At 36.1% G+C, this 27403-nt stretch overlaps 1 protein-coding gene across 1 annotated transcript; it reads left to right on the top strand.

Moving 5' to 3' along the window:
* Positions 1-536: 536 nt before the first annotated feature.
* On the top strand, positions 537-26758 carry orc3 (origin recognition complex, subunit 3). The gene is made up of 20 exons (XM_084393906.1): positions 537-706; positions 858-912; positions 1033-1124; positions 1229-1361; positions 3937-4041; positions 4553-4701; positions 5057-5196; positions 5767-5926; positions 6028-6141; positions 10446-10579; positions 10653-10716; positions 13248-13364; positions 14754-14833; positions 18512-18645; positions 20150-20229; positions 24496-24590; positions 24673-24814; positions 25915-26031; positions 26125-26204; positions 26379-26758. The coding sequence occupies exons 1-20, from the start codon at positions 671-673 to the stop codon at positions 26482-26484; spliced, it is 2133 nt and encodes a 710-aa protein (XP_084250032.1). The 5' UTR covers positions 537-670; the 3' UTR covers positions 26485-26758.
* Positions 26759-27403: the final 645 nt, after the last annotated feature.

Below are 27403 nucleotides of genomic sequence, written 5' to 3'. Positions count from 1 at the left end.
TACCTTTTTTTCACTATTATTTCCTATTATCTTATACCTTGGGCCATCACAAGTTGATAACAACCACCCCCAACTCGGCCCCGTTTGGTCTCAGGGGCCAAAAAACACCCTTTTTGGGAAAAGCTTTTGGCGGAATGATGCAATTGTGAATATTAAGGTAGCCTAGCTACTGCAGCTATAAATGGCCATATAACCCTAAAATTTTGAGGTACAGTGGAGAACTTTGGTTATACCAGCTGTAATCCTCTAGATAGAAAGGTCATCTTGGACTTAAATTGAAGCTTATAAACTTGGGAAGTTTTTCATGTACATTTGAGGCAGTGATATTAGCCTATATATAAAAAAATGCTTGAAAATTATCACTTTTGATGACAATTTGTCAGGAGGACAGACATTTTTTTGTCTTTTGGGGTATGTTGAGGGTGATATTTCTTTTTCTGCTAGTTTCCCCTATGTGTCAGAATACACCATGCAAAATTCTGCTGTCATTCTTCTCTAGCAATGGCTTTATGCGTAAGCGCTCTTCCAGTACAGTTGGTGGCAGTAAAACGCATAACGATGGTTTAGCGAATATAGAATTATATACAAAGAAGAGGAAGAGCGGCAGAATCAACGCATGGTGTGTTTGTGTTATTGAAGTTTGTCCACCACTGAATTTTGAAGAACAGAAATGAGCGAAACTCCTGTAACTTCATCAGTGTCAAAGGTAATATTGCGCAGATATGCGTTCATCCCATAGTTGTTGAAGTAATCACATTTGTTGAGGATAGTTATACATTCATGATATATATACACTCATAATAATAATAAAATAAAATAACAATCATACATCCAGGCTAATAGATTATGTTTTTCAGGGATGTTTTGTTTTTAAGTCAACCTCTAAAAAGAGAAAGAGACATGTCGGAGTTGGTGAGTAATGATAATCATTATTAGGCTACCACCTTTACAAAAACAAATCGATTCATCCTGTCACCTGACAAATACTTATCGCCATTACCATCATTTTGTTTCGTTTTTTTCCCCATGTAGGTGGATATTTGGTGGATGGTAGTGACGATAACGGAAGCGATCGCTTTAGGATCTGTCAGAAATTATGGGAAACGGTTCAAATGAACACAGAGGTAGGCTATATTTTCTCATCTGCGTTTGCAAACGCTTGAATTGTCTGTCAATAATGTATCTATTTTTGTATCTTAATAAATATACAACCTATTTTTTTTTACAGGTAATACAAGATCAGTTGAATAAACATGTACTTGACAGTCTTGTCGAGTTTATTAAAAAGCATGACCTCGGCAACTCATCTGATGTCTGGAGACAGAGAACCAGTGAAATCCCTACAGCCGCTCTAATGCTGGGTATGGCCTTATTCTTATCCTCATATTAAACTTTCTAAATCATTAGAATAGAAATGTTCCTTTATTTGAACAACTTCGATTTGATCTAATATTTGAAGATTGTTTTAGAAAGTAAAGTATGAAAGCATGTATGTATTTGTTTTTATAAATTTACTAATTCATATTTTATGTCATGTACACCCTTCCCTTGTCTAATTTTAACGTTATTTAATGAGACTAGTGCAAAATGCCCGTGCAAAATCAGTTTTTGTGTGTGTTTTTAGTAATTGTTGGTTTGGTGTGTTTGAGTGCTCATTGTTACAATTACACAGCACAAAAGTTCAGGAGATACAGTGAGGAAAATAAGTATTTGAACACCCTGCTATTTTGCAAGTTCTCCCACTTGGAAATCATGGAGGGGTCTGAAATTGTCATCGTAGGTGCATGTCCACTTGTGAGAGACATAATCTAAAAAAAAAAAATCCAGAAATCACAATATATGATTTTTTAACTATTTATTTGTATGATACAGTTGCAAATGATACATGTTCAAATACTTATTTTCCTCACTGTATTTCTTAGTGATGGCTGATTTCAACAGTTTCAATATGATAGCATTTTGAAAAAAAAGTGTCATGAATTTATTGCATTTTTTTGGGGAAATAATCCGTTTTTATAATAGATCTTTGAAAATCCAAATCTGGATTTGAATTTATGTTATTATAACCTAAAGATGCTATGTGAAAGTTTTAAACAGAAAATAGTGGTTTTCATCTTGCCACTTTCTTGGTAAAGAAAACACATTTTTACTCAAATTAATCAAAATGGATTTATCACGTTCTGGAACCAAACTATAATATTCAGAAGGAACCAAACTATAATATTCAGAAGTAAACAGTGTAGCTGCTGACAGAGTGTTTATGTCAGAATGTTTATTTTTAAACCACAACCTTTTAAAAATGATATATTTAACGATATCTTTAGCATTTTTCATCCAAACAACGTCAAACTTGGCACTGCACTTACTCGTGCCCGTGGCGAGACACCTGTCGAATTTGAAATCCATCGGACTAACGGTTCGAGAGATATACGGATAACAGACATACACACAGACACACACACACACACACACACACACACACACACACACACACACACACACACACACAGAGACAGATAGACAGACAGACAGACAGACAGACAGACGTCCCTGTAATTTATAGATAGATGTTGTTTGTATTCTGTTATTGCATTTCATTATTAAAAAAGGTGGTCACACTAAAGTATTGTGCATGGCCGCATGCACATATACAGTAAGCTTGTGTGCTCCCCTTACGCCTGTTACAAATTATACGATTTTGGGCTGTCCCAGACAAAATCGGACTAATCGTGGCAATTTCTGTGGTCATGGCTCCTAAACAGTAGTCCTACGGCAAACAGTGGTCCTACGGAGTACAGTGAGAGAGGTTCAAAGACAGTCTCTTGTAACCAAAGATAGCCTGTGACAGTGTCAGAACTTTAGCATGATCATCTCACATTGTGTTTGCTGCTACTACCTACGTCTGCTGACTAGCCATTAAAAATGCAACAAGAAATGGCATATTGATCAATGTGACATGGCACTAAAACTTAAAACTACTTACTTCAAGCTCCATTTGCAAAATTGTCATTCCAAGTTGGCGTCTTTTCTCTAGCCATGACCGCGTCCATATTCTCTTCCTTCTCTTTTTTTCAGCACACATAAAAACCACAATTGCCAAAGTTCATCTTGCTCTATTTGTTCACCACTAGCGCATGCTGATGAGGTTTTATTCTTCTATACTAACTTGCGTCACAGCCTATGACATCTACAGTCTACATACATGTCGTATCCAAGTGTATTAGATCCATGTCGTACAGTGTGATTTGTAATGATCTTATAAGATTGCCAAAATCGCACAGTCTGTAGCAGGCATTACAGTCGGCATGAAACGAATGTTGCCATAGTCTTTTCTTCCCTATTGTGATGTATATCTGAGTGAAACGGCTTCTTGAACAAGAAAAAAAATGTAGGGCAGGACTTGATTTTGTCCATTGAGAATTGATTGGATCGTTGTATGGTTGTGGTTTGCTATTGCTGTGATGTCATGTGAGTGACAGGTTGTCATTAGAGAAAATATGTCGCCGCATGAGGGAGGGGAAGTTATTTTGTTTAAAGATTACGAGGACACATGATTTTTAAAAAACAATTATGTGCACGAATAAATCATTTATAATAAATACGCCAATATTCCTTGAAAAAAAAAAAAACATTTTGATTTCATGTTGACTTTAATATCATGAAATCCATCCAAATAATATAACAGCCTTTTTCTTTTGTTTCATCTGACCAGATTAATGTTTGGAAACCGAGGTTTGTGTGTTCAGATCAGTGGTCTCCAATCCTGCTCCTGGAGAGCTAGGCTCTTTCTCAATTCTAAGAATATAAAGAACGGACTTGCGATCTCGTGGTACTCTGGCTACCTTGAAAGAACAAACATTGAAGTTTTTTGCCCCATAGCCCCACTCCTAGTTCCACCTATTTTAGGGCTCAGTTAAACCTTTTATTGTCTTCTAGGGGTAAATGTGCCGGATCATGCCATGACGTTTCGAAGTCTGTGTCATCTCCTTCAGGATTCTGTCACCCCGTTTGTGGTGTCTGTTCATGCCAAAGAATGTGCTGGTATGTATAAAACTATACACTATTAAATATAGCTGAACAAGTACATATGCACTACCTTTTAATAAAAGCTGAGGTTTTCAAACATTTTTTTTTTTTCACATCATAAAAAAAAATGGTTTATGTATTCTGATGTTTTGTCTCACTTTACACAAAAAATCACTTACTGTATTAGATAATCCTTGAGTTCTGGGGCCTAATGCAAAATTTTTTGCTTAGATTTCATCCTGAAGTATGCTTAAACACAAAAGGCAGCATGTAGAATCAATTTCAGATTTATTCAAATGCATACATCAGTAACTATGCACATATTGCTTCATATAAATCTCAGTTAGAGGAAAATTGAGCAGACAAGCTTTATTCTCCACCCGTCCACTCAAAATAAGCATATATTGAGCTCACAATGATTATGCATAGCCTCATCTGCAAAAAAAATTGCATTTGCATGTTGTCCTCAAGGCGTGATAACACCAGGTTTAACAATAATCCTGCAGTTTTGTCATTATTTTGACAGCTGTGAAGCACTTGATTCAGAAGCTTCTAGAGCAGCTGATGGGAAAAGGAGTGTCTGTGGATGAAGAACAGGAGGATGAAACTGCTTTACTGCAAAGGACACAGTGTACTATTAGTGCTCTGTGTCAGTGGTACAAGACTGTTAGCAAGGTAGGAGAAGACAAGAGAAGATAAAGGCTTAACTACAATAAAAATATGTTTATATTCTGAAAGAATAGATTTAGCAGCGCTACTTGCTGAAAAGGCCTCATTCCATTGTGAAGTAAACCCTGAAATTATGCTCTTTGGTTTAGTTTGGTTTCTTTTGTGGATTATAGTATGTGTATATTATTATCAAAATGATGAAGTACTGTATTTGATTATAGCATCAATATTAGAATGCTTGGGTCAGATTTAAAATTTGTAAATGAGTTTGGTAAATTCTAATAGAAGCTTGAAAGAGATTCTGTCCTGTTATTTACTGAACTTTGTACTTTAAACATTCAGAACAATTGGTCTTTTGCAGAAATGCCCGCAAGTTTCTCCGCAAAGGAAAGAAAACTTGAAAAATAATGACTTGCCTCAGAGTTTGCCTGTTGTTGTGATCTTCAAAGACTTTGAGGCATTCAACTCTCAAGTTTTACAGGATTTTATCCTTATCTGCAGGTGGGATTTGTCTAGTGAAATGTAGTATGTGAAGTGTGATTGAAGAATATTGTTGTTACAGTGCTTGCAAGGTTTTTTATTATTATTTACATCCTCTGTATATGGACATGAGGGGTGCATCATAATGTATCATAAGTAAATTGCTTCAATTATAATCAGCAAACCGTTATCACTGTAGGCTTTGCAATGTGGTTTCATCTTACGGATACACCTTTTCTGATTTTGAAAAGCCGGACAATTAAATTGTTTTAAATATTAAAATGCATTTTGACTGTTTACAGCCCAGTCAGTGTATACATATGCACTCTATCGTTGGTTGAAAATTTACCATTGAGATTGGATGAGAAAAATCTATGGCCACAGCAAAACTCAGCATTGTGTTTCATTTAAACAGAACCTAAACCTAATACCTGAGATTAAAATTTTAAGACAACTGTCTTTTGCCTGCCTTGAAAGCACTATTATTTGCAGGAAATGTTAATATTGTACATTAAATTGAAAAGCTGTTGTAAATGGTCGTGATCTGAGAAACCCTAATCTGTTTTTTGTTTTTTTTTACCTTACTAACAGTCGATACACCCAGGAGCTTCCATTCATCTTTATTTTTGGCATTGCCACATCTCCCAGTGCTATCCAGCACAGGCTTCCCCACTCTGTGTCATCTCTGCTCTGTATTGAGGTCTTTCAGTCTCTCTCGTGTACTCAGCATTTAGCTTCTGTTTTTGACAAGGTAAATAACCATTATGTTTTGTGATGCAAGTTAACATTTTAGTACTTCAATAATTTCCTCTTTTTGTTCTTCTGATTTCATTATTTGTTTGTCTTTCATAGCTGATTCTGAACTCCCAGTTTCCTTTCAAGCTCAGCAGTAGGGTGATTCAGGTGCTGGTTGGCATCTTCCTCTACCATGACTTCTCGGTTCAAAATTTTGTTAAAGGCCTAAAGGTGAGCTGTCAAATATAGTGCCATGCTTGTTTCTTTCAAATGTAATTTTGGCATGTGTAAGGTTTCTTTGTTGATCATGTGTTGCAATGCACGTTATTGAAAAACAAATATCGGTGACAGTAGTGTTATTTGGCCTTTGTTGTATTCTGCCTTTTCGAGCACACTACTTTCACTATTACAGGGCTGCACACCGCATGTCACACCAAATATATTTGTCGGATACTAGGTGGTGCCGTAATAAGTACATTTGTGTTTTTAGTTAATAACTAACCCAAGTCTTTGGTCCAATTCACAAAAAATTGGCATGCATCATCCCAAGATCCTCATGATTTTATTAAAATGTGTTTTGAAGATATATGTCAATTAAATGCTCTGGGGTCTCATTTATAAACGTGTGACAAAACGGGGCTAGAAACGTGCGTACGCCACTTCCCAGGCAAAGGTTGTGAGCTATTAAAAATAGCTATTAAAATTCACTTTAAGAATGTGCGCACCTGTGCGTAAACTCAGACATGTGTACGCGTATTTGAGACTAAGCAGTTTGGCGACACTAAAATCTAACCTTTCATTGAAGTAAAATAATTGAAAGTGGGGGGTAAATCACATTATGAAATAAATGCTTTTCTCCAAAACACGCTGGCCATAATTATTGGCTCCCTGTTCTTAAATACTTTTTGCAGTCTCCTTTTGCCAGGAGTTTTTTGCCTAAGTTTTCTTCTATAATGCCTGATGAGTTTGGAGAACAACTGACAAGAGATCAGAGACCATTCCTCCATACAGAATCTTTCCAGATCCTTCAGATTTCCAGATCCATGTTGGCGCTTCTTCTCTTCAGTTCACCCCACTCATTTTCTATAGGGTTCAGTTTAGGGAACTGGGATGGTCATGGCAGGAGTTTCTTTTTGTGCTCAGTTACCCATTTTTGTGTTGAATTTGATGTTTGTTTTGTACCGTTGTCCTGATGGAAGATCCAACCACAGCCCATTATAAGATTTCTAGCAGAGGCAGTCAGGTTTAGATGTTTTATCTGTTAGAGGTATTTGCTAGAATCCATAATATCATGTGTCTGAACAAGATGTCCAGGACCTCCAGCAAAATAACAGGCCCACAACAAATAAGATCCAGAAGTATATTTAACCGTAGCCATGGGATACTTTTTATCCCTGTTTGCACCAAACACATCTGGTGGGTTTGCTGCCAAAAAGCCCTTTTTTGGTTTCATCTGAGTGACCATAGAATCCAGTCCCTTTTAAAAGTTCCAGTCGTGTCTGTCGACTGAATATGCTGGTGTTTATTTTTGGATGAGCGAGGAGGATTTTTCTTGAAACCCTCCCAAACAACATGTGATGATGTATGGGTTGTTTTATATATATTTTTAGGCTTTCTGAGCCCCAAGACTCAAGTAATCTCTGCAATTCTCCATTTGTGATCCTTGGAGAGTCTTTGGCCACTCGAACTCTCCTCCTCACCGTGCATTAAGACAATACAGATACATGTCCTCTTCCTGGCAGATTCGTAACATCTTTAGTTGATTGGAACTTAATTATTGCCCTGATGGTCGAAATGGGGATTTTCAATTCTTTATCTATTTTCTTGCAGCCACTTTCTATTTTGTGAAGCTCAACAATCTTTTGATGCACATCAGAACTATATTCTTTGGTTTTACTAATTGTGATGGATGATTAAGGGAATTTGGCCTTTGTGTTTCCTCATATTTAAACTCCTGTGAAACAAGAAGTCATAGCTAGACAATGTCATGTTCCTAGTCACCCTGGTGTGCTTAAAAAAGGTAAATATTAATGGGAATATACTTCAGAGATATTTTACTCATACAATTTTTTAGGGGTGCCAATAATTGTGGCCAACGTGTTTTGGAGAATCCCTGCTAAAGTATCCCAGCTAAAGTATAAATATACTATTATTATTATTATTATTAACAATTATAAATATTATTGTTATTATCAAATTAATATTAGGAACTACAAAACCCCAAACCATATCGCCATACACTATTCCAAACATCTCTGAAGTCTACCTGAACCTATCAAAGGAGGTGCTAATGCTGTTTCTTTGCTTTATGGCTGTCTTGCTTTATGGCTGTGAGATATATCATTATATATATTATTATATAATTATATTATATAATTATTATACATTATATATATCATTTACAGCGAGGAAACTAAGTATTTGAACACCCTGCTATTTTGCAAGTTCTCCCACTTGGAAATCATGGAGGGGTCTGAAATTGTCATCGTAGGTGCATGTCCACTGTGAGAGACATAATCCAAAAAAAAAATCCAGAAATCACAATATATTTTTTTAACTATTTATTTGTATGATACAGCTGCAAATAAGTATTTGAACACCTGCCTATCAGCTAGAATTCTGACCCTCAAAGACCTGTCTGCCTTTAAAATGTCCACCTCCACTCCATTTATTATCCTAAATTAGATGCACCTGTTTGAGGTCGTTAGCTGCATAAAGACACCTGTCCACCCGATACAATCAGTAAGAATCCAACAACTAACATGGCCAAGACCAAAAAGCTGTCCAAAGACACTAGAGACAAAATTTTACACCTCCATAAGGCTGGAAAGGGCTACGAAAAAAGGTCCACTGTTGGAGCAATCATTAGAAAATGGAAGTAGCTAAACATGACTGTCAATTCTCCCTCGGACTGGGGCTCCATGCAAGATCTCACCTCGTGGGGTCTCAATGATCCTAAGAAAGGTGAGAAATCAGCCCAGAACTACACGGGAGGAGCTGGTCAATGACCTGAAAAGAGCTGGGACCACCGTTTCCAAGGTTACTGTTGGTAATACACTAAGACGTCATGGTTTGAAATCATGCATGGCATGGAAGGTTCCCCTGCTTAAACCAGCACATGTCAAGGCCCGTCTTAAGTTTGCCAATGACCATTTGGATGATCCAGAGGAGTCATGGGAGAAAGTCATGTGGTCAGATGAGACCAAAATAGAACTTTTTGGTCATAATTCCACTAAACGTGTTTGGAGGAAGAAGAACACCATCCCTACTGTGAAGCATGGGGGTGGTAGCATCATGCTTTGGGGGTGTTTTTCTGCACATGGGACAGGGCGACTGTACTGTATTAAGGAGAGGATGACCGGGGCCATGTATTGCGAGATTTTGGGGAACAACCTCCTTCCCTCAGTTAGAGCATTGAAGATGGGTCGAGGCTGGGTCTTCCAACATGACAATGACCCGAAGCACACAGCCAGGATAACCAAGGAGTGGCTCTGTTAGAAGCATATCAAGGTTCTGGCGTGGCCTAGCCAGTCTCCAGACCTAAACCCAATAGAGAATCTTTGGAGGGAGCTCAAACTCTGTGTTTCTCAGCAACAGCCCAGAAACCTGACTGATCTAGAGAAGATCTGTGTGGAGGAGTGGGCCAAAATCCCTCCTGCAGTGTGTGCAAACCTGGTGAAAAACTACAGGAAACGTTTGACCTCTGTAATTGCAAACAAAGGCTACTGTACCAAATATTAACATTGATTTTCTCAGGTGTTCAAATACTTATTTGCAGCTGTATCATACAAATAAATAGTTAAAAAATCATACAGTGTGATTTCTGGATTTTTTTTTTTTTTGATTATGTCTCTCTCAGTGGACATGCACCTACGATGACAATTTCAGACCCCTCCATGATTTTTAAGTGGGAGAACTTGCAAAATAGGGTGTTCAAATACTTATTTTCCTGACTCTCTCTCTCTCTCTCTCTATATATTTATTTATTTATTTATTTATTTATTTATTTAATGGAATGAAAGGAACAAATATTTATCGCCTGCAAAAATGGGTCAGACGTGAGTGAAGATTTGGGAAAATAAATGAGATTCCATGTCCAGTGGAATAACTCATGGAATATTGTTCAATTCATGGAAAATCAGGTGACCAGACATAAAGATTGGTCTAATTTGAATCCGAAAAGTAACACTTAGCTCTAATTAACTGCTAGTTGGTCATATTAGTTCTTAAAAAACAGTCTTAACTTAGCGGCTATGTTTATGCACCTGGCCCCAGAAGATCACAAATCAATGCAAAGCTGACAAATGGCTTAAAATAAATGGGCTAATGTACTGTGAACAAAGCTTTGAGCTTCACTCATGTCTGTATAAATACAGCCCTACTTTGTATTTATATTTCACATGCACTTTTAATTGTTGGATTACTACTGGTGTAACAATGTAATTGATTGACATAATCATTATTTGAAGAGCCAAGTTACTTTCAAAAGGTGTTTACTGCAATTAAACACTACAATAACTCCTTTTGTCTTCCAGTTCTCTATGTTAGAGCACTTTAATGGACAGCCTCTCAGTGTGCTTTGCTGTCAGAAGAAAGAGGCTTTGCTTTGTGCCAAGACATTGAGCCAAAAAAATGTGGAAAGAATCCGTCATCTACCCTCATTCATGAGGTATACACAAATTTTCACTCCAGTAAATGGCTACCACAACAGTTCTGTAACTACACAACATGTGTCTTTGTAGGTATGTGGAGACTCAAGAGCCCCAGGAGCAGGTGCAGCTCCTTACCAGTGATGAACATGTCAAGGTAACTACTACTAATTGTTGTTATTCCACAATAGTCCATGTAGTTGACTGAATTGTGTCTCCTCTTTATTTCTATTACATGCAGAGTGTAACAAGTTTTGTGAGTCTGGTTGACAATTTCAGCAATCTATTAGATGATTAGTCTACAGCCAACAGCCATATCACCCTGTAGCCCAAGACTGGTTGCCCACTGAAGCTAAGCAGGGCTGAGCCTGGTTAGTACCTGGATGGGAGACCTCCTGGGAAAACTAGGTTGCTGCTGGAAGAGGTGTTAGCGAGGTCAGCAGGGGGTGCTCACCCTGTGGTATGTGTGGGTCCTAATGCCCCAGTATAGTGACGGGGACACTATACTGCCAAAAGAGCACCGTCCTTCGGATGAGACGTAAAACCGAGGTCCTGACTCTCTGTGGTCATTAAAAATCCCAGGATGTCCTTCGAAAAAGAGTAGGGGTGTAACCCCGGCATCCTGGCCAAATTTGCCCCTTGGCCTCTGTCCATCATGGCCTCCTAATCATCCTCATATACTGATTGGCTTCATCACTGTCTCCTCTCCACCGATAAGCTAGTGTGTGGTGGGCGTTCTGGCGCAATATGGCTGCCGTCGCATCATCCAAGTGGATGCTGCACATTGGTGGTGGTCGAGGAGATTCCCCCCTTCCATATGTAAAGCGCTTTGAGGTCTCAGAAAAAGCGCTATATAAATGTAACGAATTATTATTAATTATTATGCACCACAAACCTAAGAAATACACAATACGTATCTCATGCCTGGTATAATATCAGTGGGCAAACTTATTGCTGCAACTCCCACCGCTTACCGCTGAAGACTTTGACAAATGACCAAACTTATCTTTTTGCTGTTCCCATAAAATTCATAGGATTTGCATTGGTGGGCAGTATACCAGTTTAAAAGAAAAACTTGTGCGCAATGCTTAAATTGTAAATTAATAATTGCGGGATCAAAAATAGCAATTAAAAGGCACTGTGACCGACACTCACCATATTACAACTTCAGTTTTCCTGGAACATACAATGACATCATTAAACGGTGATAGCACAACTATAAAAGCAAATACGAACCATGAATATGGCAACAACTCAATGTCTAGTCCTTTTAGTGAAGGAGGCCAACCATTAGAAATCTGTGTTTGGTTAGAGCAGAACAAAACGCACATGCAGCATTAATGTCAGCACAGCAGCAGACCGAGATTTACAGGCAGCCATTTTTAATATTTCCTTAAATATTTGCAGCATTCAGTTTTGGTAAATGGAAGCTCAGGCTTGCTTGCTTGACACGCAAGAACCAATAAGGTTCATTCTCACATGTTACATCAGCACGTTCGAGCTTCTGCAAGAACCAATTAAATTTGAAATTTTACTCAGATTGACCCTTACACAATTTGGGGATGGCATCTCTATCACTTGCTTTAACCACTATAATGTTGGCCAGAGGTGCCAAACTCAATTTCTGCTTTGGCCACCTTAGCTTATGTGTAGCTGATATGACAAAACAAAGAAAGCACTCATAACAAAACAACATCATGATTTTTGTTGTCATACAGTAGATGCACATGTGCTTTGTATGCATTATCACACAGTATATACAACATTTTATGTTTTATGTTTATCTATTATTTATTGCCATTATGTGGCAATATAGGGATAAAGCCTAATATATTTGGGAAAAGGCCAAATAATAAAACGTGTACAATTTTGTAAAAATAACATTAACTAATGCAAATAAGAATAAATGACTTACTAATCAGAAGTTATATCATCTGCTGGATCAAGCTGCATTGTGTTGTTCTAAAGGTAAATTCAAGGCTTATTTCTCACAGTAGGGATGTTCATTTAATTTTTTTTTTATTTCATTTAACTGACAACCGAAGAATGAATAAGTCTGTGACCCATTAAATTTAACAATTTGTTTTCCAGAGGTTCAGTTTTAAATGCACAAATAGCAGCATAAACAACATGAGGATTCACATATTGTCACGTCACGCACCTGCAGCGCTTCTGTGAACGCAGAAAAACAATAACATTGTATAAAAGGATTAAATACGCGTAAATATTTCACTTAAATAATTTATAGATTAACGAAACGAAAGAAAAAACTGCGACAAGTTGCATATGCAGAGTTCTGGTTTATTTTTGTGACACGCTCCGAAAACAAGTTCACAGAAAGGAAACTGAGACGGCAGACTCTTTACAGTTTTAAATAATGTTGGAGTATTTTAAGTAAACCAAACATATAAATTACTATTTAAAGTTTTTTTTTTCCACTGTTATGAGGAATATGAATGTGCCGGCATGTTTGTCATGATTACGTAATGCCTGTTACTTGTAATGTGTTACTACTTGCCTGAATTGTAAACTTTGTGTCTATGGATTGTTTGGGTCATGCTGTATCCATCGGTTCTGGTTAGACTAACAAAACGAAAGTAAAAAAAATATGTAAGGGCCATCTTGTTAGTTTTCGTTATTTTGTATATAAGCAATAAACTAATCTTCTTTTGTGATTTGTCTTTTCAGGATGTTTGTCAAAAATTACTGAAAAACCTCCATAAATACCACAAAAATTACTATCCAATTCTTCAGTGTCTGCACTCTTTGACATCATTACTGCCTAAGTTTCCTCTCGGAAAGCACGTAAGTAGACCTTTTGGCAGCACTTTCTTTTTTAAACATTGTCTTTAGTACACATTACATGTACTTAATATTAATAACAGTAAATTATGCATAATTTATGCAACTAAACCCTTTAACACTTTCTTTTAATGTGTCCTTGTTACACATTACTTGTATTTACTATAGTAATAACTATAAATTAGGCATAATTACATGCAACTAACCCTCAAACAAACCTTAATCCTACCCTAACCCTATAGTACATGTACTGGATTAATATTACTCAGTACTTGAATGTATAATTACACTGTAACAGGAACACGGTTACTCTTTATTTTAATGTCTTTGACACACTGTAACTATACAGTTAAGTACTGAGTAATATTAAGTAAGTTAATGTACTTACTATAGGGTTAGGATTAGGGTTTGGTTTTGTTTAGTTTGTTTAGTTTGTTTTGTTTGGTTAGTTGCATGTAATTATGCATAATTTATATCTATTACTAAACTAACTAGATGTAACATGTAACATGTAACAGTGACACTGTAAAATAAAGTGTTACCTGTAACCCCAAACCCAAACTTTATAGTAAGTACATGTTAATTAATATTACTCAGTATTTAAACCAAATTAAGAGATTAAGTAATCATTTACTTCCAAGACAAAATGGTCAAATTATCTTTTCTTTTTCAGAACGCGATGAAGATTGTATAGTATGAATATAATAAAGATGTACTATATTTGTCTTGTTGCCGTTGTCATGTGGCCTACCAGTCTCAGTCTGTATTCACAAATTTTTAGCAGAAATTCGGACACTGTTACTGTTAAATTTATATTGTAAAACCTGTCTAACAAGTTATGGTTTGTTGATCCTCTTAAACAAGGATTTATTGCCTATCATGCAGTGAATCTAAAAAAGCATAGAAACAGGACACTGGTGTCCCATTAAACATTGATAGGTACATTTTGCTAGAAAAAAAATATATATATATATATTTTTTTAATATATATATATATATATATATATATATATATATATGAAGAGCAAAAGCCTCTAAGTGCCATCTGACATTTTCTTCTAATGATCATTTTTATCAAGCTCGTATATTTAAATTCAATAATTTCACTTAAATGGCAATGAAGATTACCTATTAATTGTCATTTAAGTGAAATAACTGAACTTAAATATACGAGATTGATAAAAATGATCATTCTAGAAGAAAATGTCAGATGGCACTTAGAGGCTTTTGCATCTGAACTCTTCCTATCTCTATCTATCTTCCTATCTCTATCTATATATCTATATAGATATATATACTTTTTTTTTACTTTTTACTTTTTCAGCTGAATTAAGAACTAAAGACAATGGCTAGTGTTTAATGTTCATCACATGTAACTGTTACTGTGCTTAGATACGAGAACTCCATGTATCCGGCATTGAGAAGAATCTGTGGGAGACAGAGGAATATGACTCAGCCATGCAACTTCTGAGGTAACCCAGTCTACTAAACCTGTCAGAAATGACCTTTTGTCTTTTTAGTTAAATTATTTTTTTTATTTTGGATGGAATTATAGTCTGAATCTAAAAAAGAGTCTGAGTGTTGTTGTTTTCGCGGTTGGTGACCACCTGAGTTGACGTGAAGCTTGCTTGCTTAACACGCAGGAACCAGTGAGGTTCATTCTCACATGTTATACAAGCACGTTTGAGCTTCTGCAAGAACCAATGAAACTTGTCTTTGCGCGAGTAAGGTTGAGCGCCACCATTGCTTTTTCAATGATGAATTGACTTATTGACGGCAATATCCGATCTGTCTTCTTACATGACAGACGCAAATGTATGTATCCTATTTATATCAGATTTATTTCCACATATGAATGAGGCCTGCAACTGATCTGAGAATATTGGAATCCATGTGCTTTTTTCCTGCTTACACAGTTGTGGATCATTTCCCATCTGTGCCACATGGGAGGCAAAAAACGGAATTAGGTCACTCCTGAGTCACTAAGACCAAATCACAAATAATCCCAAAATGGCTACTGCTGGCAATCCTCCTCAGCAATTCGACCAAAGACACTCTACACCATTGAGGCAATAGCGATAGAGTCTTGGGTGCTGAGCCTTTTCTTCATAAATGCAATAAATATTTTGATTTATTGATTTTAATCTACAGTGACATAACATAAAGGTTTATTTATGTACAGACAAAATGCATTGAATGATGGAGAACAAAACTTTTCGGTCAAGTTAAAAAATAAGTTTAAAATCTTTATTTGAATATGACAACATTTTTTATTTTAAAATCCTTGTTTGAATATGGCAACGTGATCCCTCGTTCTACACTATTTCTATGGTTAAATCACTGACAGAGACTCCTCCCCTATTAGCTAATCAATGTGGCCATAGTTAGTAAGCGTGTTGACATCATCCATAGCAACGAGGTCAACCCCGCCCTTTCTCTTATCTTAAAGGGATGGTTCAGAGTAAAATCAACCTAGGGTCCTTTGCACCATGACCTCGAGCCAAACACCCCCCCAGAAGCCTTTTTTCTCTTGGTTGAACATTATTAAAGTTAGAGCTTATTTAGAGAAATCAGCCGGATGACTTAGTCGGACGACTAATAATGCCCAGAATGTTACCAAACTTATACAGTAGTACAAATAGGTTCTGTACTCATAAAACGAGGCATTGAAAAGTTTGTAAGTACATTAGGAGTTTATTTAAATAACACTTGCCTGACGGCGCATGCTACTGCTAACCCGGATGTCGACGTCACTTCAGTGGTTTCGGAAAAGCACGTAAAAGTCCTGGCAGAAAGCAATGCATAAGGATGTAGCACTGTTGCCACTTATAGCACTTATTGTGGTCTTTGATTTTTAAATTAGCTGATGATCAATAAAATGCAGCTAATATCTGTTGCTTTCGGTGACGTGCACTCCATTAAATCTGCATATAGCGCGGGAAATGAAGATCGGATTTATATCCATTTTTCAAAAACACATTTATGTGACCAGGTGTAAATGGAATCGTTTTTAAAAATCGGATAGCTATCCAATCTGAGAAAACGCATGAAGTGGCCAGGTGTAAACAGCCCCTCACTGAGAAGCTGCAGCAGTGGTAGGAAGATTTTTGGTGTGGCGGACCACCACGACAGAATGAATGTAGCGGAAACACTGGGGCAGATTTGACAAGCTATAATAAATTATCTGGGGGTATTTTGAGCTGAAAATTTCACAGGCACATTCTGGGGACACCATAGATTTATATTACATCTTGTGAAAAGGGGCATAATATGTCACCTTTAAAAGATCGCGATCTGGATTCAATACCGACGCGTTCTTACAGATTGCTAGACTTGATTTGGGTGTGCCTGATGAGGGAGACATAGAAAATGTGCAGTGGGGGGGGGCATGTTTGAGAAGCACTGCTCTTAGACTCGAGAGTACAGATCTGTTAACTCAAGCAATCACAGGAGTTAGAACAACACAATAGGGCAAGTGTAAACACGTGTGAGCAATCATGGATCAGACACATGGATGGAGCAACTTTGGGCGCTTTCACACTGGCAGTTTAATTTGAAAAGGGGCACGGTTCGCATGAAATATTGGTAATGTGAAAGCAGTCACACGGACCTGGGAGCGCACTTGGTCTGCACATCACTTGGGTTTACTGAACCCGGGATTCTGAACCCGAGACTGTAGGAAGTGTTGTGAATTCAGTTGCACTGAAACTCTGGTGCGATTTACGTGATTGTGAAAGCCACTCGGACTCAGTTGTGCAATTGTTCAGGAAGTAAAGTAACCTGTGCGTGATTTTATCCGATGTCATTCAACAAAATGCATGTAAGAGATGACAGTGGTGATGATTTCCCTTGGATAAGAGCGAGAGTGAGCATGCAGTGTATTTGCGCATAGTGAGTGCGATCAGAGTGGCAAATGAAGGGCTCTCAATCCGCTGTCTCCTCAAGAGTCCGTTTGTAAGCAGCAGAAAGCCGCCTTCATGCAACACACATACAGTAGAGTAAACCCAAATGTTGTTTACTCTGCTGTGCATAATAGCACCAAATTAATAAAAAAGACAATGTATTTGACCTGCTTCCTGTTTTCTATCATTCACCGTGCACGTTTGTAATGATGTAAGATGAATGTAAATGCCTCCAGGGTTCGAAAGAATCAAATGAGTGTGACCAGCTAGTCCAACACTGCGGGTCTGGAAACGATCACGCTCATACTCGGAGTGTATCAAACGTGCCCAGCGTGAAAACCCCCTTAAAAAACAGACACTAAGGCCCCATTCCCACAGAACCTGTTTTTACATTCTACTGTGCTGCTTTTCCATTGTTGTTCTATGTAAACATGCACTAGATGGACTTGTTGGACAGTGTCTAACACATAAAATGGTGTTCTAAAAAATGCGGCATTCAAGTTAAAAGAAGTTCAACTTGTATAAACTGCATCTGTAGACCTTGCAGTTTTTTTCCGTTCCACTGACCTAAACGGTAACAGCAAAAACATGTTCTGTTTCAATGGCCTCTAATACCATATTTTCCGAAATATAAAAGTCATGTTTGCATGCAAACACATTCACATCCAAGCCTATTTATGATCAAACTAAAATGCAGTCAACAAAAGTTACACAGCTTAAAATAAATTGTCTGTTGTACAGAATAGCTGTTCCGGTCAGCGTGACAACCACTCCACTGTGGTGGTACACCAAACAATGTGTTTTTATGTGGTTATTGGGACATAAGTGAATTACAAAGCCTTGTTTACATGATAAATAATAGTTTAGCAACCGATTGTTACATTGCGAATAACAATATTCTATGAGTTATAACACTGGACTACACATGGAATTTCTTGTTTCTCTTCCCAAATCCTCACTCACTTCTCTCAAGTGAGGTTTTTCTTTTGGTAGAAGGGTAATATTAATCTTTTAAATTGTGTTAAAAAAACGACTGAATCTTAAACATCTTTTTTATTTTTGAATAACTAAACCTGGCTCTTGCCATGAACATAGTCAAAGAAGCTGGAATGTAAACACCTGATGTGTATGTATGTATGTTGTTGTTGTTGTTGTTGTTGTTTTATTTAGTTTTATGATTCAGTGGTTACTGTATTTATTGGAGGGATTGCTCCAGTTTCAGTGTCACTCTTGATTATTTCTCCCCAGGATTCTTGCAAAAGACGAGCTTGTTGCAGCTTTAGAGAAGTGTGCTGAAATTCTTAAATCTGCCAAAACCAAAAGAATGCAGAATGTTCTGCAACAAGTGGAAGATTTTATTGGCAAATTAGAAGCGCTGGAGGGTAAGTCAGTATGTGTTGTTTCCATTCAAGTTTCAAATGTATTTTATAGAAATAATCAGAATATCACAAACTTTTTGCTTTTCCATTCAGTGGGTTCAAGAGAACAAACAAGTCACTTCTGGAGAAATTGGATAAGAATATGAAATGCCTTATTTTTGGGAACAAAACTGTGTCAGTAAATGTGATTCATTTTATTAATCATTTTAATGCCAATCTTCTTCAGATCAACATTTGGAATGCTATGCAAAAATATTGCTCTGCTGATATTTTCTTCTGAGTTTACAAGTCAACATGACTTGAAGTCACATCACATCAAGCAATTTATTCTGTAAACATGTTTCCACGGTAGTTCATGCTCATTTTCTTATCTAATAAAACATGTATCCACCTCAAGTGAGCGTCCTAAAGTCCCATGGATGTTCACTGTGTTAGCAGTGTATTCTTAACACTAGTATGCAGGTGGACTACTGTCTACCATCAGTAGACAATTTCATCCACACATTCTCTTAGCATATCTCTTAGAGGGCATAGGGAAAGCTCAATTTGTATTCACATGAAGTTTCAGAACTCTGCTTTCTGCAAAATCTCACAATGGAAGGAGAATTAAGGCCCATTCACACCAAGGACAACAGCTATAATGATAATGTTTTAATAAGCATTCTAATTCTTTGAGAATAGAGAAGCCCACACCATAATTATAATGACACTGACAAATGATATCATTATTTTCCAGTTGATAAACATGATTAAAACTTTGAAAGTCAATCAGAATCCAACTGGCTTTAAAACAGCAGACAACATAACTGCAGTTCATGCTCATCATAAACAGAATGTTAACGTCCGTTGGTTTGGGCTGATGATTGAGTAGATGTAAATATTTCCCAAAATTATAGTGTTACAATAAATCCTTTTTGTCAGCATGTTACTAGTCAATTTTCTTTTCTTTTTTTTTCTTCTCATTTACAAGGTTGGTGGGCATGGTCAGGTCTCTCACCGGTGGAGTGTTAACACCGATTTATAGGGATAGTTGACCCAAAAATGAAAATTTTGTCTTTAAGAACTAGTCTGACCAACTAACAGATTGCCAAAGAGTAATCAAAGAGTAGTCTTATTTTTATGATTCAGATAGACCAATGTACTGTTTTATGTAACTGACTTTTATGTAACTAAACTTAAAGTCTTGAAGCAAAAAATTAGATGAATAACTTGAAAGACTAGACAAGGGGTCGGAACTGTTTTTTTTTTTTTGTGGGTTGTTTTCACTGCAATAACAGGGCATGCAAATAATGCACTTTTATTTCCTTGTTGTGCTCTTAAAGATATATCATATTTTTTTAAAGGAGTTCTTCTGTTATGCTGTATTTAGTTTTTTAGAGTTTGCGTGGCAATAAGCCAGCCTGAGTTGCTTATAATTTGCAATCATTTGCAAAGAATTGAGTGTATTAACAATTGAATCACTAGATGTACAGTAAAACCCTTAGTAACACATTGCTGTGCCTGTCAGGTTTCACTTCAGAAGATTCCACTGGGGATGGTGTCATCTTGGAGAAGAACAGAAGAACAGATCTCTTTCAGCTTCAAAAGGTAAAGTATTTGTTGTCTTGTTTAGCTAAACTGGAATTAGTTTTTTCTGGCACGTGTTACATAGATGTAATGAGTAATGTACGTTTAAATGTACATTTAAAAAGGGACAACCATTATAGAGAGCATATTGTGAATTTGTGATACACAAATTGCACTTCCAAACAGTGATATGCCTTTTTGTGTACAAAGGTGATGGTTTATTCATTCTCAGGTACTGTGATAAGACACAGATTTTGTAACAGGAGGCATTAATACAGCATGATCTTGCTTTGGTTCATAATTTGAAAGTAAAAAATAAATATAATATTACTGTAAAACAGCAACACAACAACAACTTCTATTTATAAAACACATTTAAACACAGTATAGATTGATCCAAAGTGATGTGCAGAGTACAAAGCAGGTATACACAATAAAAACAATAATTGCAGGTTTCCAAAAGCTAAAGAATAAAAATACGATTTAAGAGTAGATTTAAAAATGTCCAATGAAGGAGCAGACCTCACACGATAGGGGAGACCATTCCCAAGCTTGGGCCGGGCCACAGAAAAGGCCCGATCACTAGGGTTGGCTATCGTTTTAATTTTAACGATTCCGATTTCAATTCTGCTTATTGATTCCTTATTTCGATTTCAATAAGGTAAAAAGCAAAACAAACAAACAAAAACGTGGATCTCATTCACATTTAGTCTTATTGCAAAACATTTAATTGTAGCTGAATATCATGAACAAAAATCAACAGGCTAAAAAACGTATGCAAGGAACGTTTCCCTGTGGTTTAAGAATACCATAGAAAAACAACTAGCCTAACTAATATACATTTGAAGCATTATTAAAGGCAATAAACAATAAAACAGAACAAATAAAAAAATTTGCTATCGCAACAAATAGATACAACTGAACAATGATATGATTGAAATAAAGTGCTTTAAGATTTTCAGGTACAGAAACTGTAATGTAAAATAACACTGCACTTTATAAAAAAAATATACATTACAAATATAGTTACAAAAGTTATTGTCAAGAACAAGTGAATTATCTCTTTGTCTTTTGTTGTTTGATTAGTGTTAGAGATGCCAGCAGGAATGTTAGGCGTGTATGCAGCACAAAAAAACAGCGCGCGACACCGAGACACAGTTAAGAGCAAGTGATTAGAAGATCTAAGTGCCCTAGCAGGACAGTATGGAGGATACCACTTTACCACTCTACAGATAAATCCCTTTAAAATCCCTTTACCACTCTACAGATAAAGCGTCGTCGGGAAAACTCAATTCGCGTATCTACCCCGAATTGATACAATAAAATAAAATTCTGTATCAAAATTATAAGGAAACACCAGTACTTTGTTTAGGCTTGGTTTGTAGGGAATTCCAAACCTGCGCACATATACTCAAACGCACATAACTATAGAACCAATTCTTAATGCGCATGTGAACGCCATCAGCGTTTCTCACAGGTTCGCGCTTAAAGTCTGTGTAGAGAGAATGGTGTCGTCTTAGCGGCCCCTAATTTAATAACAAATGATCGTTGCGACGGAAGCGAATCAATCAAAACTAACTTTAGCTGGAAAATAACTTTATTAAAGAACCGCTATAAAGCCAAACCAATCTTACCTTAAATTATACGTTTATCTTTGTAAAGCTGCTTTGAAACAATCTACATTGTTAAAAGCGCTATATAAATGAAGATGACTTGACTTGACAGTATGGCGCAAAAGGATCACTAATATTCCTTGGTGCACGGCCGAACAATAATACAAACATAAGGATTTTAAAATCAACTCTGAATTTAATGGGAAGCCAGTGGAGCGATGCTAAAATAGGGGCGATATGGTCCCTCTTTTTAGACCCAGTCAAAAGTCTTGCGGACACATTTTGAACAAATATCAATCGTGATAAAGGAAGATTGAGGGAGACCAGAATAAAGAGAGTTGCAATAATCTAATCGTGATGTTACAAGTGCATGAATCACAACTTCTAAATCTTTGCTTGAAAGAAGATTATTTAACTTTACAAAAGATCTAATAGAAAAAGATTCCTCTAATAACAGCACTAATTTGTTTATCAAAAAATAGTGAAGGGTCAAAGATCACCCCAAGGTTTTTGTTTGCGTACATTGGTTGAGAGAGGATCTAACTGGGCTTCCTGAGCAGGGGAGGAATTTACAGGAAAACCTAGAGTTAAAGCCTCTGTTTTATTCTCATTTAGCTGCAAAAAACCTTACTACATTTCCCAAACTTCAGTCTATTTGACTGTCTGACAGTGTGAAGTACTTAATATTGATGCTGATTTGTGTTTATACTAGCTATCACAGGTTTCGCGTTTAAAGTCTGTGTAGAGTTTCCTGTTAAAACGGATAACTAATGATCGTTGCGACGGAAGTGAATCAATCAAATTAACTTTAGCTGGAAAATAACTTTATTCAAGAGCTGCTATAAGGCCAAAACAGTCTTTGTTACTGTTGTGTCTCTGTAGAGCCGCTTTGGAACAATCTACATTGTTAAAAGCGCTATATAAATGAAGATGACTTGACTAGCTACGTTTAAATGGACACCATTAGTTTCAGTCGGAATGAACATGACGTTTACATGAAATCTAAATAATAGATAAAGTAATAGGGCTGATGTTCGCGTTTGTGTCACAGACTTTAAAACATGCGCACAATGCATGAATATACAGAGATTGCCACAATTGCCACATACCATCCTCTTACTATAGCTTCTTTTCTTTGTTTTAAAATGCAGGCTTTATATTTATCATTTATCATAATATTAATATTGATAATGATACGTCATTGCACGTCCACAGAACTTTCCAGTTTCAGTTTTCAATCCGATCAAGTGTTAATGTCCTATGGAACAGATTAGAAAAGGTTTAAACCACCCCTTACATTGACGTGGTTACGTGATAATAAAAAATAAAAAAATCCAACTGTGCTATTATTCCAATTACAATTAGATTACTGTGTAGTGTAAGATGCGCACCGTTGCAACATACTTCCGTGGCTTTAAATGATTCTGTCGACACGTTAAATTTCATGTGATTGTGTTACATTGATCAACAGATCAAATTAATTTTTGACTTTCACTTTGACACATCTTGTGTTGACAGCCTCAATCAGCAACATGCATTTTTATTTTATTTTAATTTGTATCAAGAATTGTGACAATTCACTTGGTATACAGTACCAGTCAAAAGTTTGGAAACACTACTATTTTTAATGCTTTTGCAAGAAGTCTTTTATGCTCATCAAGCCTGCAGTTAAAAAACAAAAAAAAAACAAAAAAAAAAACAGTAATATTATGAAATATTATTACAATTTAAAATAATGGTTCTCTTTTTTTAATATACTTTAAAATGTAATTTATTTTTGTGATGCAAAGCTGAATTTTCATCAGCAAGTCCTCCAGTCTTTGGTGTCTTATGATCCTTCAGAAATCATTCTAATATGATAATTTGATACTCAGTTATTATCAATGATGGAAACAGTTGTGCTGTTTAATATATTTTTTGGGAATACTTTTTTCAGGATTCATTGATGAGTAAAACGTTAACAGCATTTATTCATAAAAACAGCATTTATTCAAAATAAAAACATTTCTAACAATATAAATCGTTACCATCACCTTTTATCAATTTAACACATTCTTGTTGAATTAAAGTACTAATTTCTTTAAAAAAAAAAAATTATTGTTCCCAAACTTTTGAACGGTAGTGTATATTGTTACAAAAGATTTCTATTCTAAATAAATACAGTTCTTTTTAACTTTTTATTCATCAAATAATCCTGAAAAAAAGTATCTCAGGTTATAAAAAAATATTAAGCAGCACAACTGTTTCCAACATTGATCATAAATCAGCATATTAGAATGATTTCTGAAGGATCATAAAACACCAAAGACTTGAGTACTTGCTGATGAAAATTCAGCTTTGCATCACAAAAATAAATTACATTTTAAAGTATATTAAAAAAGAGAACCATTATTTTAAATTGTAATAATATTTCATAATATTACTGTTTTTTTTTTTTTTTTTTTTTTTTTTTTTTTAACTGCAGGCTTGATGAGCATAAGAGACTTCTTTCAAAAGCATTAAAAATAGTAGTGTTTCCAAACTTTTGACTGGTACTGTATGTAGTACTGACTACTGAAATGTTGGTATCATGGCAATACTAAGTACTAGTCATCAGACCATACTATATATCAAGTACTTTGGTTCAGCTTTGGAAAAATAGTATTGGTGGAGTTAAAATGAACTGTATGTGCAGACGCTGCTCGAAAAAGAGTCCCGAAGGACAAAGAGAATGAATCCATATGAAGTGCTTCGAAGCCAGGTGATCGAGTTTATCGACAGCCTTGTGAGGTAAGGAGGCAGCACAACACTATGAGCGCGGTGTGCTTAATTATTTGCTTATCTCACAAAAAGTTTGTGGGCCTCTGTTCAGAGAATACCTGACTCCAGCAGAACTCCAGCCACTCAGTGAAGTGTGCTACTACAGTTCCTCAGGGGTCCTGCGACAGCGCCTCAATGTCACCCCTCGCACATCCATTCAGACGGCTCTCAGTCATCCTTTCCACTACCTGCAGGTAACTGACCTATCGTTCTGACTAACCAATTCCTATCTTAATTTCTGGCCTACATTTTCATTAGCCAATATGTTGTATTGTCAGAGCTTCCCAAACTCAAAGGCTTAAGGCCCCCCAAAACATCAGCAAAAGCTTCTTGTGAATGGCTTCTATAGGTGTCAATCAGGTCCACTTGATGAAGCTGAAGGACTGTCATACTTTCCATTTAGTGAGCATCCATTGATGCATTTTGTAATAGGTGGATAATAGTTGGAAAGCATCGCTGTATAGATATGAAAGGTGATGCAACATTTGAGTTTAACTACCAATGTGAATGCAAGCAGAAATCCACCTGATACAGTGGATACACAGATATGCCTACTAGAAACTAACAGCACAGCTGACTTATTGCGCTTATAACTGTTTTAACATCAAGCACGTCCACTCTTTATATTCTCATTCATGCATTTCATCACTCTGAAGTGTCAATAGTGCTATATATTTACATACCGCGATATACACAATATAGCAAAATCTCTACCTATAGACATTTTATACCGTGGAAACGATATATATCGTCATAGCCTTAATGTCAAAGTTTTTGATCCGCAGTGGTTGTGGATAGAAACTGTCAATTTTTAACACATATATCCACTAAATGTGAATTTTGTCCTTGTTTTGGAGCACATTAGCTTATAAACTTTATTGTTTGTTTTGTTTGCTTGTATGCTTGATCTGTATGTCTGTTTTTGCATAGCTTTGTATTTTACTGATTTGCTTTTATGCTGTACGGTGTCCTTGAGTGCATTGAAAGGCGCCTATAAATAAAAGGTAGTATTATTATTATTATTATAATAAATAACCTCAAGGCCAAGATGGCCAACATACTTGCACGATATTTTGATTTTCACTTTTAAGTCACAGGGAAGGTTCATCCAAAAACTAAATTCTGTCATTTACTGATCCTCGTTATATGTTAAACCTGACTCTGATGTGGAACATAAAAGAAGATCTTTTGAAAGAAAAAAAAGTTCAGTGCAGGTCAATGGAATACAATGTTCCAACATTCTTCAAAATAGCTGTCTCATTCGTTCTGCTACTGTATTCCGTTGTTGCTGCAGAATGAAAGCCTGAAAACGAATGCTGGCACAATCTCCAGTGCTGCTCCAGACCTCTGCATTGTGTACAAGCTTCATCTCGAGTGTGGAAGACTCATAAATCTATATGACTGGCTTGAGGTATGAACATGCTTAATCAAAATCACATATAGAGGTGGGTTATCTTTTTCTAACTGTGTGGATGGTACCTGTCATTGCTTGTGATATTTCCAGGCATTTGTAACTGTGATGTCAGCTGCTGAGGACCAAGATGCTGATTCTGAGGAGAATGGCAAATTTGACAGCCTTAAGCAGTATCCTTTTTTGACATTTTACTGTTAATGCATTCTCTAGAGAGAATGTTTAAGGTAAAAGCATGTGACTATCATAAATGAACAGATTGTTAATGTACACTCTTACTTTCCTTTTAAAAAGGTCTATGAAAGGATATTTCTTATACGTATATGTATTGTTCTTAACATTAACAGTGCTCGTTTCATTCAGGCTGTTTCTGAGATGGAATTTCTTGGCTTTGTTAAATCAACAAAACAGAAAACTGATCATGTGGCCAGACTGACTTGGGGAGGATGTTGAAGAAGGTACTGTTTCCTGACCACAAGAGATTGGCCTGACATTCAGAAAATAATGTGTATGCTTTTTGCACTACAACTGTATTTTGTACTGTCAGCTGTATTACATGTTACTGTTTTTTTTTCTTTCTTTTTTTTTTACATTTGTTACCGTTTGTTAATTTACAATTGGAATAAAAAATACTGTTTTAATGTCTGCCAGATATTTGAATTAATTGGATCTATAAAGTTTTAATTTGATCAAACTATGTGAGATAATAAACATGAAAATTAATTTGAAAGATGTTTTTTTTTAATTACAATATTTGAAAGCGACAGAGTTCTGTAAAGATGAAAATGCTCATTTTAAACATTTATTTACAGAAAGTAGGCAATATTTAAATATTAAAAATTATATTTATAAGACAACATAAAAATACAACAATACAAATAATTATAAATAAATAATAAAATCCCACAATTGCAGAAGCATTTTCAATAACTGTAAATAAAGTGCTTGTTGAAGATTGTTTATTTGTGAATACACTTTGCATTAGGATAGTAAAGACAGTAAAGCGAGCAATTATGTGTTTATTACATGCTCAGAATCATGCCAGATCTTTTTCCACCTTTAATGTAATATTGAAAATAACAAAGTTAATGCAATAAACAAATAGCTATTAAGGGGCGGGGGGAATAAAAACCTAAATGTACCTGTCTGAATGAGTGTGCCCACTCTTTCATAAAGGGTCATGTTACTCTGTTTGATATTAACCGATCGCATTCAGACTCTTACTGAAAAGTAATTTAAAAAAGACTGCTCATCACCCAAACAACACCATGACCACAATGAAGCATGGCATATGCTGCCTGTATAGGGCTGTTTCTTCTGGGGTAGAATAGAAGGAATCATGGATAGTGGCAAATGCCATGCATTTTGGCAA

This window comes from Rutilus rutilus (assembly GCF_951802725.1).
Source record: "Rutilus rutilus genome assembly, chromosome: 21".
Taxonomy (NCBI): Eukaryota; Metazoa; Chordata; class Actinopteri; order Cypriniformes; family Leuciscidae; genus Rutilus; species Rutilus rutilus.
This window is presented reverse-complemented; position numbering and strand designations above follow the sequence as displayed.